Source organism: Mauremys mutica, chromosome 18 (genome assembly GCF_020497125.1).
Source record: "Mauremys mutica isolate MM-2020 ecotype Southern chromosome 18, ASM2049712v1, whole genome shotgun sequence".
Lineage (NCBI taxonomy): Eukaryota > Metazoa > Chordata > Testudines > Geoemydidae > Mauremys > Mauremys mutica.
Window position 1 is genome coordinate 16924030 of NC_059089.1, and position 16774 is coordinate 16940803.

The 16774-nt window shown below is 46.7% G+C and overlaps 2 protein-coding genes across 7 annotated transcripts in view; both read left to right on the forward strand.

Moving 5' to 3' along the window:
- Positions 1–1332, forward strand: part of TBC1D13 (TBC1 domain family member 13) — a 31063-nt gene extending 29731 nt beyond the window's left edge. For 3 of the 6 annotated variants that reach the window (XM_044992781.1, XM_044992783.1, XM_044992780.1), the window contains one exon: positions 571–1331. In XM_044992781.1, coding sequence (XP_044848716.1) covers positions 571–636 — 66 coding nt within the window. In that variant the 3' untranslated portion in view covers positions 637–1331. Of the gene's footprint in view, positions 1–570 lie in introns of all 6 variants that reach the window. The other 3 variants (XM_044992779.1, XM_044992778.1, XM_044992784.1) reach the window with 2 other exon arrangements.
- Positions 1333–8107: 6775 nt separating this feature from the next.
- Positions 8108–15686, forward strand: ENDOG (endonuclease G). Its single transcript, XM_044993221.1, has 3 exons — positions 8108–8623; positions 14083–14192; positions 15114–15686. Exons 1-3 carry the CDS (start codon positions 8108–8110, stop codon positions 15397–15399), a joined length of 912 nt encoding a protein of 303 aa, XP_044849156.1. The 3' UTR covers positions 15400–15686.
- The last annotated feature ends 1088 nt before the right edge of the window (positions 15687–16774 follow it).

Genomic DNA, 16774 nt, shown 5'->3' on the forward strand with positions numbered 1-16774 from the left:
TTTGCTCTTTCAACTCCAGTTATAAATGCTGGACATCTTGCCACTAGCAGTAGGCTCAGTCCCTGCCCCAGAATAGAGGATTCCTTCTCCTAACTCCTTGGTCAGTCTAGTAACATGCTGGTTCCATCAGCTGCTCAGAGAGTAGCATTACTTTTAAAATGTTGTCTCTTAATTAGGAGTCCCTCAAAAGAGGATGAAAGACCTTGTGTTGGAGGGGTCCTGATTAAGAGAATTCTAACGTATTGCATACAATAAAATATTTTGGATCCTTGCATCCTTAATACAGACTTCCATAATGGAGCTAGTCATTGCATAAAGCCAACTTAACCCCACATTCAGGACTACCAAAATAATCTAATGTCCTGTAGGTTGTACAAGACTGCTCAGTTACAAAACATAGAAGGAAATTGTTTACTCCAGGTGACTTTAACTATGAAGGTAACATCTAATTTATAAACACCGGGGCATTCATTGGGCTGGCCAATGACATTGCAGAGAGTCTCTGCCCCGTTAAAAGGGAGAATAGGTGCAATGAACATTAAGAAAATATATCAATTCTTTTTAATGCAGGATTATCCCATCTCTGATGTACACCTGATTCTGAAGAAAGCGAAGGAGCTTCAGGACTCCAAATAGTCCATAGGCCTGGCAGTGTGTGTGAGAGAAACTGTGCAGTAGTGTATCCTAGGAGACTCCTTCCTGTATGTGGTGCATCATCAGAGCTCCTACAATCTCTGCTGGACATTTGGTTTTGTGTTCCAGTAATTGGCCTTCTTGAAGACTTCCTTCTACTCTATTAGGTCAAGGACTGCCTATTTCCCCAGCTAGTCAGGTCCTGCACTCCAGGTTTTCCTAATCTCAAACAACTCCACACTGCCTGAGCAGTGCTTTGTATTTTTTTTAATGACTAAGTTTGGGAAGATGGAAATTGTTTAGCTACATATCTCTCAAAGTCTCATGAAATGAACTTTTGTGATCATAGCATTATGGAAGCATGTGCTCATGCACAGGAACTTCTGCATTTGGGGAAGGGACAGGCTGGGACCAGTGGGATTTCGGTGAGTATAGAGAAGAACGTCTCCATGAAAATACAACATGTCACTTTGACGTCATGCATCCTGCTGGTTTGAGTAGCTGCTGGTTTTTGTTCCTTTCTGTCTGCATTTTACCATCTCTTTTGAGTGCACAAAAAAAAAGTCCATTTTCCTCCTGGTGAGTGGCAGGTGAGGATTTAAAACAGCAGAGTCTCTTCCATTGGAAAGAGACTTTAAAAAGCTGGCATGGGAGCAGGGGCAGCTCTAGGAATTTGGCTGCCCCAAGCAGGGCGGCACGCCGCAGGGGGCGCGCTGCCGGTCGCCGGTCCCGCGGCTCCGGGGGACCTTTTGCAGACGTGCCTGCAGAGGGTGCGCTGGTCCCGCGGCTCTGGTGGAGCATCCGCAGGCATGGCTGCGGGAGGTCCACCCGAGCCGTGGGACCAGCGAACCCTCCGCAGTCATGCCTGCGGGAGGTCCGCTGGTCCTGCGGCTCCGGTGGACCTCCCGCAGGCATGACTGTGGAAGGTCCGCCAGAGCTGCCTGCTGCCCTGCCGGCAAAATGCCGCCCCAAGCGCGCGCTTGGCGCTGGGGTCTGGAGCCGGCCCTGCATGGGAGAATACTATTGCCATTGGCTGTTTTGTGCGGTGAAATTATTTGCTCTCCGGTAGAGTCTGCCCCAGGATTGCCTTATCAAGGAGTTGTCACCTTGGTGCTGACTTTACTTGGAAGTTGGAACTAGATATGTGGTTTTAATCAGTGTAGTTCAAATAAGTCAAACAAGCCTTATGTTACTCACAGCCTTAGAGCAGGGTCCCTGCTGCTGCTGAGACTACTCGTCTTGAGCTGTGTTCAGTGCTGCTATGGCCCATGCTTTACCCTAATTCAAAGGCAGGATATCTAACTTCAAGCAGGCTCATGAAGTACAAAGGGAAAGGCCTCCAGTCCTGTGCTGCAAACATGGGTGTCTTCAGAGGAGACTTAATAGGGATAATGATGATTTTGCTCTTACACTGAGTTTTTGCATAATATTACCCAGAACACTCCAAGCCTTCTGTCCAAACCTGGATAAGCTCTAGTCATGTAATCTTCATGTTATCCTGTGTACTCTTTGCTGGGAAGTGACTCAAACTCACAGGTCAGATTAACATCAAGCCAATCTCTGGATGTGATCTACTGGAGCAATTCAGTGAGACTACCTGGTCCCTTGCGAGAGTCCCGTTCCCTATGGGCAGTTCCTAAAGAAGGGAGAGCCATCTGCTGTGGGGATGGTAATACAGAAGGGGATATTTATTAATGTACTCCATTCAGATACAAAGGATCCGGCCAGGTCTGCATAGATTGAGATTAGTATAGGGTAACCTGTAGCCTGCAAGTGGCGCTGGAATGATTGGAACTCCTGACCCACAGTTCGAGTCAGGGTGATGGCTATGGAAGGAACTTCAGTAGCTGAATATTCCAGCTGCTGCAAGAGCTCCCAAGCACATGGTAACTTGAAGTGCTTTACTCTCCCCGTTAGTGAAGTGCTGGATCGCCTCTGCATAGCTGTCAATGTGGGGACTGTTCTGTATTTATACAATCCTAAGTGTTTTGCATTACATCTTTTATTAGAGGTCAATTTTTATGCTTTCTCAGAGGTCTGCTCACCCTGCTGATGAGATCTGGTAGCAGACTAGCCATAATTGTACCATAACTGGGGGGTTGTCAGCCTTCAGATGTCAGGTTCATGCTGCGTTCCAACTCCTAAAGACTGATCAAAGTTCTGTGTAGCTTAGTGAATTTCTAGAGGGACAGTTTATCTTTATGTTGGTGTTGGGGCTGTTAGTGGCTCTGATAGTGCCTGACGTTTTTACTCTCGTGCTCCTGTGCTGCTTCAGAGTAGCAGTTTCTGTGAACCAGAATAAATGCACCAGTAATAAGGATGCAGCAGAGTCATTCTGCTTGGAGGTGGAATTTTAAACAAAGTGGTTGATGGCCTCCCTTTTTACTGAAATCCTTCCTATGGGGTAGACTTTTTCCCTTAAGAAATGGGGCGGTTGAGAGAATACCATAGCTCTCGGTTTACAGGCAACTATGGCTGCTCCCCATGCCTTTTAATCACTCTCTCTCTCTGTTGGGCAGCAGCTGTTCCAGGAGAACATGTGATCCATCTACTGAGCTCCCCTGTGCTAGGGAGGCCAGTACTAACTACCCTTTTGTAATTGTAAAGGCTATTGCTGCACACGGGCATCAAACTGGATGATCAGGCCCTTTGGCAAAACTCCCTCTGGAATCATTGAGGCTTGCCTGAATAAGGACTGTAGGATTGAACCCTAAAAGTGGAAAACTTATCCAAAATGCTCGGCTTCAGAACTGCACAAGATGTCCTCCATGAAAAATCCGCCGCCTCTCCCCAATCATTTATTGATCTCAAGCTTACACATGGTCTTTTGAAATGTTTCATGGTACCTGGGCTGTGTGGCTCACACTTGCCTTAAAAGGAATCCACCCCATCCTACACACTCTCTCTCTCTCTCTCTCTCTCATTGGTATGTCAATATGGTGATAGTCATGAATGTAACTTGTTTCTTTTAATAGTAGATGAATAATGGTGGTAGTCAGAAGAGCAAAATCTTTAATACACTCTGAAATGCTATGCAGGTTTCTTTACAATACATTCATTTGCGATATCATAAATTAGGTCTAAAAGTTAAACTTGTGGGTGGATTGTTTTTCAGTGCAGAACTCTTGTGTTACATAGAAACCCTTTACAACTGTAGGGGAAGTGAGTTAATTTTCTTCGGAGTTAAATATTCCCCTGCTGTGTCTGCAACTCAAATGTTGCAGTACTTTGTTGGTGTAGGAGAACTTGAAAGCGACTTTGACTATCCTCTCTGCTTATTCATTCTGAAGGAAGTGAAGAAAGCAGGTGAATGGCGTGAGTGGTGAAGAGTTGGTCTGTTAAAAATTTCAGATAGTTGTCAAGGAAATGTCTTTTAAACCTGACCACGTCCTTTTTAAAGACGGGAACTAAAAAAAAATCAAATGGTAGCCTGGTTTAGGGCCAAAGTCAACTTCTGCTGAAATCAGTCGAGTCTCTGATTCTGTTGGGAGCTGGATCAGATGTTTAAGAAACAGCACCACAGACGTGAGAGAAGCAGCCTGGAACTGATTCAGTTGTGTAGCCTTCTGCATTGCTGTATGAAATACTTGATTTTGGGTCTTGCTGCTGCCTTCAATCTCCCAGCTGGCTGGGATGCACGGCTTAAGACCGTGTTTTAGAGTCACCATACAAATCCTGTCCATTCATCTTAAGGAGTGACGAGTGGTTCTAAATCGAAATCTCTGGATTGGGGGGGGGGTGTGGCTGTAATTGAGGATGAGAACGGAGAGCCTCACCTTTCAGTTACAAATGGCACCCCAGCAGAAAACAAGTGGCAGGAGATGCACCTTAGATGTCTCCCTCAGAAGAAGCTTGTGGCTGTCAGCCCAGACTCCTTAGTTTTTGCTGCTCATTTTGATTAAACTCCATTTTTTGGGGTCTCCTCCTGTTTGAACATCGTAGGGTAGGTTTTATTTATGATGGCTTAGTGAGTTGGAGCTGAACGTCTGTAAACGAAGGAGAGGTTCTCTAGTTGACAATGAAACAAAAGGTGTGATATCATAGAAGATGTGGGGAGGAGAATGAGGGGAGCTCCCACTTTAGTTCCCAAAGTCAAGACTAGAGAACTCGTAACACTCTGATACAATTTGTGAGGCTGTTTGTTTCCTACTTGAAAAAGCCTCTCTTCATTAGTAACCTAGATCCCTTATTCTTTAAAACTGTGGGCGGTGAAGGGTTTGCTGTGTTGATATTCGAAGGGAGAGAGGCTGTTGAAAGGACTTATTAATTTTTTCCATTGATACTCTGAGGTTATAAAAACAGCTGACTCATTGCAGTATGGGGCTTATTGTCTGCTTTATGGAGCAAACAAACACTATTAGTTGGGAGGAAAAAAAATTAACTGGGAACCTACTGTCAGCCCTTCTGATTAGTTACCCTAACCCTCATTCCTCAAATAATTTTTAAAGCTGGACAGTATTAACTAGCCCATTGTCTGGTATCTTTATGCATATAGTGGCTGCCACAGACCTATGGGATAGGAAAAATCTGAGGTGGGATTCATGTCTCCAGAACCTTCTCTGTGACAGGAGCAGCTGTAAGAATTTTAATGCATAGTTGCTCTTTCTTGAAGTGCTGGGGTGTGTGTGGGGGAGCCAAATACACAGGTGGAGATTTAAATACCTTAATCATTGAATTCATTAGCTGCTCACTGTATACAAATAACTCATCAAGAGCAGGATCATTACCACTTTGGTTGAAGCTTTTCTCCATCAGGAGGAAAGGCAGGAAACAGCTGGATGGTTCAAGGGATGGGGATTGGTCATAAGGGCGAAGGCCAGCACTCTGTGCCCTCACACCCTCCCCCTGGAATCTTATGGCCTTGGCAACTGGGAGGAAAAAGGAAATGGGATAGCAAAGAGTATAATCCTGAGGTTGGTGGTCATCTTTGTCAGGGAAAGGTGGAACTGTTTTTTCAAAGCAAGTGTTGGCTAGATTAACTTGTGGCTGGAGTTTTGAGGGCCAAACTTGAATTATTTACAGCTCAGCAATGGGTGGCGTGAAAGTCAGAAGTTGCTATAGGTAGCAGAGTGGTATTCAGGAGTACAAGGGCTGTTGCTCCTTTTAACTGAGCATTTGGTGACTTTTTGTATGTTTTAGCCATTTAGAACTTTTTTCTAAAATTCCCTTTTGCAAAAGGGCAAATCTGGTGATTTATACAAATTCAATTTTTTCCTTTGGCTGTTTAAAAAAAAACAACAAAACCCTCTCCAAAAAGGTATGGAGAACACATCTGTATGTCATGCTTTTTCCAGTGTTTAAAGTGCTTTTGTTAAACACTATTGATTTTGATGAAGTTCCCTTCAGCTAAACAGAGGGTTTTGTATCCATGTTATCTGCTGTCCATAACAATGAGACTCCCCCTAGCCACGGACTGTGCTCAGAGTTAAAGCTGCTACATGTGATATTACAGTATTTCTAAATGCCCTCTTCTGTAGTATCTGTGAGGGACGAAACAACATCTGCTAGTTGGATGTCAGTAGAACTAATCTCGGTCCACTGTATTCTAGGAGTCTGTCAGTAGCACAGGGTTCTGCATGTATAAGCTAAATCTACCCACCACCACTGCCTTATTCTTTTTCTTAGCAAGATTATCCTATTTCGCTTGTTACTCTGAGCCTTCCTCTATCTATTTCTGCAGTACGATGGTATCTAGTGGGATAGGGAGTGGTGGTGGTGTGTTAAAGGAGGTGGTCCAAACTTGAATTCACAAGGCCCAGAGTGTATCCTCTGATTTATCTACAGGCAACATGCTTAGCAGGGAACAAGCATTTGTAGAGAAAGCTGTTGCTTGGCAATATTTTGGAGGCTGCACAAATGTTCCTAACAGGAAGGCCTGCTTGGACCATATTAACAGCTGAGGGTCACTGACTTTGCAGTACAGATCTAAGCATCACTGTACAAGCCTGGATAGGTAGAAGCAAAAGCTGTTTTTTTCTGTTCCCCACCCCTCAAGCCAGTTGCCACAAATCCAGTTGAAGGAACATGCTGGTACCTCTAACTGAAGAAGGGAACAAAAGATCCCTGATATACAATGCCATATTGAAGGCTAGGAGGTGGATTCTTTACAACACACAACTGGTCCTGCTGTTCATTACCTTTTGCTTTTTATTTCTATAACTTCTCCCATGAACTACAATTACCCATCTGTAATGTCTGTAATTATTTTTTTCATGAATGTTCTGTCGATTTGTCATAATAAATATTTTTCTTTGCAAATACTGATTTCTTTCTCTTTCCCACAGTCTCCTTTGACAGTGTCAGTACAAAGAATTGTCTAATCTTTTGGGGGTCAGACTATTCATGGTGTGAAAGGGGGCTGAAGAAAGTGAAGTATGAAAAGAAATGGTTGTAGTGTGTTTATGCTTTAGGAGCTGAGGAGAGGAGATGGACTCTAACAGATCTCATCCAGCTCTAGCTACAGGTAATGCATCTAAGATTCCTTGTAAGAAGTGAAGTTTTCTATACTTGCAGAGAAGAATGTGAGAAACATGCCTAAGTGTATTCCGACTGGGAATAGAGGAGAAAGCTAATCTAAGGAATCCACCATTTATTTTATATCCCCATTTTAACAGGTGTGGATGTTAGGACTAGCTGTATAGCTGCCTCACCATTGCCTCTAGGTATAGACTTGGTCCTCTGACCCACTGTACTAAATACTTAATTTTTTTCCCCCAAGCCACTACACATGGGTAGGGGCACAGCTGTGAAATGACTTATACCTAAGGCTACGACTTAGTCACGGATTCTGTGACTTCACCGGGCCTAAGTGACTTCTTCAGCTGTCAGTGGCTGAAGCCAGGGCTAGAGCCTCCCCCTCCCCAGAGCTGCGTACCCCCCCCCTTCCCCCTGCAGCTGGGGCTGTGTGCTTGGTGCTGGAATTCTGTGCCCCTGCCCTGCAGCTGTGGCTAATGCTGGAGTGGGGGACATCATGCCCCCACTGTGGCTGCTGGAGCCAGGGGAGGCTCAGGGTGGGGACTGACAGGCTATTCCCCCCCCCCCGGGTATTTTTAGTGAAGTCACAGACCGTACAGGTTATAGGCTCCCCCTGAATTTTTGTTGATTGCCCATGACCTGCGCGTGACTTTTACTAGCAGTACCTGCGACACCCTCTTAGCCATGCTCATGCCTAGAACTAGGCTCCAGTGGGGCCTGCTCGGACCGAGCATCCAGCCCTGGGCGGCTTGTTCCTTATTAGCCCAGCAGGGGGCGCGGGAGCTTCCCGCCCCAGGGCTCAGCGCGTTAACTCTTAAGGGGGCGATGCTTCCGCTGGCCCCACCGGAGCCTTAGCGGGCAGGGGCCTTGCACGGGGCCGTGCCGGGTCTAGCACGGGCCTGCACCCGGCTGCGCGGGCAGCTGCCCCTTTAAGGGCGCGGTTCTCCCGCCGGGCGAGGGAAGGTCGCCGCACGGCAGCCGGCGGCGGCGGGGCCCAGCCATGCAGCGTCTCCGGGGCAGCCGGTGGCTGGCGGCCGGGGCCTCCTTGGCCGTGGGGGTGGGGCTGGGCGCGGGGCTGGGGGGCGGCAGGCGGCAGGGCGGCGGCCCGCCCGCGCCGGGTTTGCTGGCCCGGCTGCCCGTGGTGCCGGTGGTGGCGGCCGCCGACCTCTCCGCGCCGGGGCCCGGGGCCGCGGCCCGCGGCGAGCTGGCCAAGTACGGGCTGCCGGGGCTGCCGGCGCTGCGGAGCCGCGAGTCCTACGTGCTGTGCTACGACCCGCGGAGCCGCAGCGCCCTCTGGGTGCTGGAGCAGCTGCGCGGCGCGGCGCTGAGCGGCCCCTCCGACCGCGCCGCCTGCGACTTCCAGGAGGACGAGTCGGTGCACGAGTATCACCGGGCCACCAACGCCGACTACCGGGGCAGCGGCTTCGACCGGGGCCACCTGGCGGCCGCCGCCAACCACAGGTGGAGCCAGCAGGCCATGCAGGACACCTTCTACCTCAGCAACGTGGCGCCCCAGGTGAGGAGCCGCCGCCCGGCGCGCCTGGCCCTCAACCCCCGGTCCCGAGGCTCGGGAGCGGGGCTGGCACCAGCTGGGGAGCGCTCATCTCCCCTCCCCCCCAGCGTCGGGGACCCGGGTGGGGCCCTCCCCTCCCTAGTGCACATCCCCCTAAAGCCGGGAGTGGGCTAGGCAGGAATCCCGCGGTCTTCTAAAAACACTCCGCGCTGGGTTGTTTTTATTTGCCTTCATGTTTTGGGGCTCTAGGGGGTCGCTTTTCAAGCCTTTTTCTGTCACCATGATGGCTAGAAACTTTGTTTTTGAGGGAAACTGAGATTCTTGTGTACTCACCATGACTCCAAGAGCTGGGGCTTTAAGGAAAAACAGGGGAAAATGTGAGAGTTGGCAACTGTCAGGTTTCTCCCCTCAGGTGGGGGAGAGGGGCACCATCAGACTGAGTTGCCCAGCTCCTCTCCAGGGAAAGGGGGACTGCTCCCCATGCTCTAATGTGAGCAGAAATCCCTCTTCCTGAAGGGTAAAGAGGGACACCATAACTGAAGAGACTGGAATAGAACACAGGAGTCCACTTCGCTTTTAAAACTGCCCTTTCTTTTTGCCAACTTCCAAAACACGATGTGAGTCAGGGGTCCCCAACGCGGTTCCTGCTGGTGCCATGGCGCCCGCGGGGGCATCTAAATGCACCCACGTCCTGGCCGGCGGTAGAGCATCTGCCAAATTTCTGCAGCATTTCAGCGGCAGCGCCTCTCGGTGACGCCACTTGAGTGGCGTCATCAAGAGGTGTCACCGCCAAAATGCTGCAGAAATTCGGCATTTTGGCGGATGCTCTACCGCTGCCACGGTCCTTCATCTGGCGCCTGCCAGACGAAAAGTTTGGGGACCACTGATGTGAGTAAACATCCCAAATATCTGCACACAGTGCTGTATAGCACTAACCTGTAACTACTAAGGTGAACAGTGACTTAAGGGTTTGACCCCAAGCCCACTGAAGTCAATAGAAAGCAGTGTTGCCAACCTCAGAGCTCTCATTTTAGCCAGTTGTGTAAGAAAAAAGCCCCCAAATTGCCATTTCAAAAGAATGCATAAAAAGGTGAAGTTTGATACACCAATCTGTCTGGACAGGAGGCATAGAAATGTAGGGCTGGAAAGGACCTGGAGAGGTCCCTTAATCGCCCACCCCCCCAATATGATGAGGCAGGACCAAGTAAACCTAGACCATTCCTGACAGGTGTTTGTCCAACCTGTTCTTAAAAACCTTCAATGAGGGAGATTCCACAAGCACCCTTGGAAGCCTATTCCAGAGTTTAATTACCCTTAGAGTTAGAATATTTGTCCTAATATCTAATCTGAATCTACGTTGCTACAGATTAAGCCCATTGCTTCTTGTACTACCTTCCAGGAGAGAGTGTCTGCCATGTGGGAGGGAGGAAGCTACACAGGGAGAGCGGGGTTCTCTTCCTAGACAAGGGTGGGAATGGGGAAGCATAAGTCCCATCCCTCCTCCCCCCAGCAGGATGGGGTAAACTGTTGCAGGAGCAAGCGGAAACTAAGGTGCTCTAGTGGAGAAGCTGAGTGGAGTTTGGGGGAAGCCATGGTCCCTGCTGAATGGGCTTACAGGTGGTTACCCACTAACACACTCTCAATATGGGTGACACAAACTGTGTGTTACTTGCATCCGATGAAGTGGGTATTCACCCACGAAAGCTCATGCTCCAAAATGTCTGTTAGTCTATAAGGTGCCACAGGATTCTTTGCTCCCTTTGGGATAAGCTCTTCTAGATAAACTTTCCCTGAACTCCCTATTGATGGTAGAGAATCAAAATCAAAGAATTTGACTGACGCTAATGTTCCTGCCAGTAGTGAGATTTATTCTGGACTATGAGGTGTTTGTTTTCCTTAGTCAAGAATTTGATGTATGTATTATGGGGCCCTAGTCAGCTGTCTTGGGATGGTGGCCCCCATGTGGCTACCCTAAGACCCAGGATCTTCTTGTCCTTCCTGTTACAATATTTGTGGCTAGGTAAGCAAACAAGGACATAACTTGCTCCAACTTGTCATCCATTGCCTGGAACATTTGCTTACTATCAGGCCCCTCATGCATTGATGGTTTCTTCTGACTTTCCAAGTTCTACCACCTGTGTTCCTACCTTTCTTTCGCCTTACTGGCTGACCCTTTATCGTCCCCATTTTCTTGGGGAATTATTTCTTGTTGGAGGTTAACTTTCCACCTCCCAACCCTAGCTCAGCTTTTTCAGCCTCCAGGGCATAAATCCTGCCTGGCAAATCAGAGGCCTCGCTGGGCCATTCTTCTGCGCACTACTAGTGCCTTCTGGCTAGAGTGAACATTTAGCTCATGGGGGGTTTATGTGAATCCAAATCGACTTTGTTCTTTCTCTGACATAGGTTGGTATCTTTTCCAGCTACAGCTGCTTCCTATGAGGGTACTGGTCTGGATTTACAGCACCACTAGCATTTAAGCAAACCCACCTCATTTCTCCATAGAAAGACCTGGTGGGTTCATCCTTCCAAATAAAGCTTGTAAACCAAAGGGCAGGGTGTATCTATGCATAGTAGTTGAATTAGCCCAAGGCATGATTTTTCAAAGTTCTGGCTGCTGTCTGGGGATTGGGTTTGTGGCTAATGTCCTCTTTAAAAACCTAATTTTATCATTTTCTGAAACACCTTCAAAATTTGTTAGAGAAGTTTTGACCATAGTAATATGCTCATGAATTTGAGCTCCATCTGTATAGGAATCAAATGTATCAATATTTAGCTTTTTCAAACAATTATTTTCCTTCTGGGCCTTCAGGTATGGGGTGTCCTTCCCTGGGAAGGGTTCTCTCTCTCTCTCTGAGGACTCCAGAAGCTGCAGGGGTCTTTTTAACCTCCACTTAAGAGTACTCCTGTCTGACAATTCATGGTTCTTGTCCTCAACCCTTCTACATTCTGCAATTTTCCTATCCAACTCAGGGCCGCCTGGGGGGCGGCGGCAAGTGGGGCAATTTGCCCCAGGCCCTGGGCCCTGCAGGGGCCCCCACGAGAATACAGTATTCTATAGTATTGCATTTTTTTCTTATGGAAGGGGCCCCTGAAATTGCTTTGTCCCAGGCCCCCTGAATCCCTTGGGTGGCCCTGATCCGACCTATTGTTTGTCCCTCTGACGGCCTCAGCCACTTGATCTATTTCTACGCATAAACTGTCTACATCAGGGGTCGGCAATCTTTCAGCAGTGGTGTGCCGAGTCTTCATTTATTCACTCTAATTTAAGGTTTCGTGTGCCAGTCATATGGTTTCAGAAGGTCTCTTTCTTTGTCTATAATATATAATTAAACTATGGTTGTATATAAAGTAAATAAGGTTTTTAAAATGTTTAAGAAGCTTCATTTAAAGTTTTAAATTAAAATGCAGAGCCCCCCGGACCGGTGGCCAGGACCTGGGCAGTGAGTGCCACTGAAAATCAGCTTGCATGCCACCTTCAGTACATGTGCCATAGGTGCCTACCCCTGATCTACATCTTGCTCTAACCTCTGTTTTTCCTCTCATAGTTTAATCTTGTTCCTTTGACCAATTCGCTATCAATATTCTGTTGAACAGAATGGAACCACAAGCATTATAGGAGATAGGATCTTCCTGCAGCATAGTACCTGCTGCCACATCTTTAGTGATCTGGCTAAGGGTTTCTTGTAACTGATCGAAGTCTTGTCTTCCCCATTTTGACTGGTCGAACCCCTCTATCTTTCTAGTTAGTTTACAATGAAGGAAGTTACCTCAATTTCATGTTTCAGATTAATTGGCTGATACTTGTTTAGGGACTGGAATTAACTAACAATCTCACAATCCAAATTTATCTCTATGTAGGTACCTAGATGGCCACCATCAATAGTTACTAATGGTAAATTTCCCCTCCTAGACATGCCAGCATAACTACAGCAGTCATATTGCTAGTTGTACTGGTATAACCCCCCCTGTGGACACTTATTCTGGAATAGGAGTGTCCGCATGGGAAGTTGTACTGGTATAGTTCGATTGTGGAGAAGCCCTGAGTGCTTCACAATCTTTAATGTATTTGTTGTCCTAACATTCCTGAGATTGGGAATAATATGCTTCCCTTTTTACAGATAGGGAAGTGAGGCACATAGAGACTACCAACTTGCACAAAGTTACACAGGAAGCCTGTGTCAGAGTGGGGAATGGTTCTCCTGAGCCCCAGGCCAGTACGGGGACTGAGAACTGCTGGATAAACCTGCCTCTGTAAATAGAAAGGATCATCTAAATTAACTCAAGGGCCACATGTATTTCCTACCAAACTACGGCCCTGATCCTGCAAACGCTCCCATGTGCCCATAGCTTTACTCATGGGAGTAATCACATTGAAATAAATAAGATCCTTTCACATGTAAAGTTAAGCACATAAATAAGTGTTCCCAGCAGCCTGAAACTTTGTCTCTGGCCCAGGCTTAAACCAAAGTGACTTCATGTAGCAATAAATGAAGCCAAGTCCGACAGTCTGTTCCAGTGGAGCGCCCCAAGCGGGGGTTTTCCACGTCCTTTTATTATAATGGTTACATAAATCATTCTATTATGCGCATGTGCAACCCCAATCCAACTCCTCGCCCCCTCCCCTGATTAGTACTCTATGCATTCCGTGTTCCAGTGGTACACACCTGGTTGGCGCTTAATCTGTGTGTCTCCTGATAGAGTGTGGGGGGGTGGGAACCACTTCAGCCGCTCTAAATTCGGGGGCGGTTTTCCAACCCCCTTAGTGCTTGAGAAGTGTAAAGTTCCTACAACTTCAGATATACAAAGCATTTCTGTGAGATAACTCAGGTTTATGCTTCCCAAACAGTCATGCTGAAGATGATTAAAAAACATCAGATAAATAAACGACCCTATAAACAGTGTGGCTTAGCAAATAGAGCACTGGTCTGGGAAGCTACAGTCCAAGGCCAGTTGGGACCACTACGAGTGAGTCTGACCACCTCTACAGCTGCAAGCCAGTCTGACTTTTTCTATCTTCAACTTCCAGCCATTGCATCTCGTTATACCTTTTGTCTGGTAGATTGAAGAGCTCATTACCAATATTTGTTCCCCCTGTAGGTAATTATAGACTGATCAAGTCATCCCCTGCACCTTCTCTTTACGCTAAATATTCTCAGCTCCTCACCCTGCTCTCAGCACTCTGGCTCCTATTCCTGGCTCTGCTGCTGGCTGACTGGGGCAAGTTACTTCACTGATCCCTGCCTCAGTTTCCCTATCTGTAAAATGGGGGTGATGATACTGAACACCTTTATAAAATGCTGTGAGATCTACTGATAAGCACTATATGAGAGCTATTATTTTTATTATTAACTCAAGCTGGAAAGCTTAGGACATATAGGGGTGGATGGGAAGAGAGAACAGAGCTTAGACTGACTTACGTTCTTGACTTTTTCCTAGCTGTATTGTTTGTTTTTTGTTTCTAGGTTCCTCATTTGAACCAGAAAGCCTGGAATAACCTGGAGAAATACTGCAGGAGTTTAACAAAGTACAACCAGAATGTATATGTCTGCACTGGCCCACTCTTCCTACCCAGGTAAATACTAGAGCTGGATTGAAACTGATCTTAAAACGTGCATCATACAGGGAAATTAAGATGGACTAAGAATGTGACTTGTCTTGTCATGCTCTCAGGATAAAGGTCAGAAATAGCAATAGGTATTGCTTTAAAAACATCCCCCAGTTTCCATGTATGCATGTAGGGATTTGTGGGCTAGTTTGTTATGCTTGGGATTAATTTATACATCTTTCCATTGAATAAACCCCTGAAGGGACACTATTAGATTATCTGGGTAGGATTAAAAGGGAAATAATTTAACTCTGATTTATGTTCCTTCAGTGCTTTCTTTCTGCACTTAGTCTGGGAGAGTGACAGCAGCTTAGTCATCTTGTGCTGTATTTCATACACTTTTACAGTCTGGTTATCTTGTCAGATCTGGTACTAATAGTGCCACAGGTGCATTAGCCACAGGCTGCAATAAAGGGCTAATCTAGCCTATGGCATAGTCAGGTTTTCCAAATAACGGTATAATCTTTGGCTGCAATGAACTAGGTTTAGAGGCATGAAGGGCAATCACTTGAACAGACTCAGTTAAACAAGGACCAAATGAGATATGGTGAGGGGGAGTGGAATGTGTTCTGCAGCATGTTCATTCCTGTTGGACTGTGTATAGAGTCTCCCAGATTAGCTTGGGGTCTAGACCCTGCTACAGCACTTGACAACTTTAAATCAAGAACTGACGTCTTTCTAAAAGACAAGTTTTATACAGGAAACACGAGGTGAACTTCTAGCCCTGCATTATGCAAGAGGTCAGACTGGATCATAAGAGCCCCTTCTGGTCTTAGTTATGTGTATATTCATCTAAAGCAATGGAAGACACAATCTGTGCCCTGAGGGGCTTGTGCACATGAGTACTGAGTAAGAGGCAGCAGTAACAGCATCTTGTTCTTTGTGTAGGATGGAGGCAGATGGGAAGATGTACATCAAGTACCAGGTGATTGGCAAGAACAATGTAGCAGTCCCCACACACTTCTTCAAAGTGCTCATCCTAGAGAAGCTCAATGGAGAGATTGAGCTGCGCTCCTACGTGATGCCCAACAGCCCGGTGGAGGAGACAATCCCCCTTGAACGTTTCCTGGTTCCTATTGAGAGCATTGAGCGCGCATCGGGGCTACTGTTTGTTCCTAACATCTTGAAAAGAACAAATCGTTTACAAGCCATCACTGCTGGACGCAACAGCTGAACTCACCCAGGGGATTGATGACAGAACGCACTATGGGATGAAGGCATCCAGTGGAAGGGACTTAAGTTACTACAGTTATTTATCAGGGGTATGTATGGGCTCAAATTTATTCTCTCCCCCCTCCCTGGCTCTTTTCTTTTTTTTTAAATGGTCTAGGGGCTTTTCGTGGGCCTGCACTAATTAATAGGTTGTCTGTTTCCTGAGGAGGCAAATACCAAAGATGTTGTACCCTTGTATGTTTGGCCCTAAAAATGGTTCCTGGAACTTAATAAAAAGTCAGTGCAGTATTTAGAAGTGCTTCCCCACCTACTTTTATGCTTGGCTCAATGGGTGTATCTCTAGGTGCTGCCCACAAAGCAAATGCTCTTACTGAGCTATATGCTTTGAGTATGAGCCACAGGGTTCTCAGGATTAACTTATTTTTGAGGGTGACTCTTTCCTGTTATCCTTGTGGAACAATGCATTTTGTGCCAGTTTCACTAATCCATGTTTTGGATTTTCAGTGAAAATTAGTAGTTTACTAACAGCCAGTACCATGATGGTAGACTGGGCTCTTCCAACTATTTCTCTAGTCCTCCTCATTGTTTTAGCTTTCAAACTTAATGGACTCTGCCTGTCCTTTAATAGAAGTAGGTTTTAAGGTTCATGATTTCAGGTAGGGAGCCAACTGCCCTCAGGAAAGCTCAATGCTGTCTTAAGAGTGAGGTCATCAGTGAAGTCCCATCCTTGGTGGCTTATAAGGCCCATGTTGCTTACAGGAACTGTAGTGTCCTTTAGGAAGTTAACATTGTAATAGCAACAGACTCCTGCCAAAATGATTAGGCTTGACTCTAAGTGGCCATAAGGGAGCTAGACACTCCCGGTACAGAAGAGAAATGAAGGACCATTTACACTACAGTGTCTGGGTTGTATACCTACTGTAGCTGGCCTAACAGCACCATTGTTGCTTGCAAGAAAGTGTTAGTATTTCACCAGTGCTAAAATTTTACCTCAATATGAGGTTCAGATGGGGTACAAACCATAGGGTTAGTTGTGACGCTTATGTCCACTAGCCAGAGGAGCGTCCCAGGCACTCCATGCATTGGCTGGATCTCCAGAAATTTACACTCACCTCCTTTGTTATAGTGGGTACCTATTGCTGTATGTCAGTTTAAAGGACATGTTACTGTGCAGCCTTGCAGCAAAAGAGCTGCTCTTCAGACAGTGACTTGAAAAAGGGGGTCCTCCTAGCCACTGAAGTTACACAGCACCATTTTGCATCAGTTAACTTGCATATATCATCTTGAAGCTGCCCCACAGTGTCCAGAAGCCCTCAAGAGTAATGCTGAGGTAGAAAGGCCCAAAATGGCCATTAGCTACTTAGACCATGCTCTTT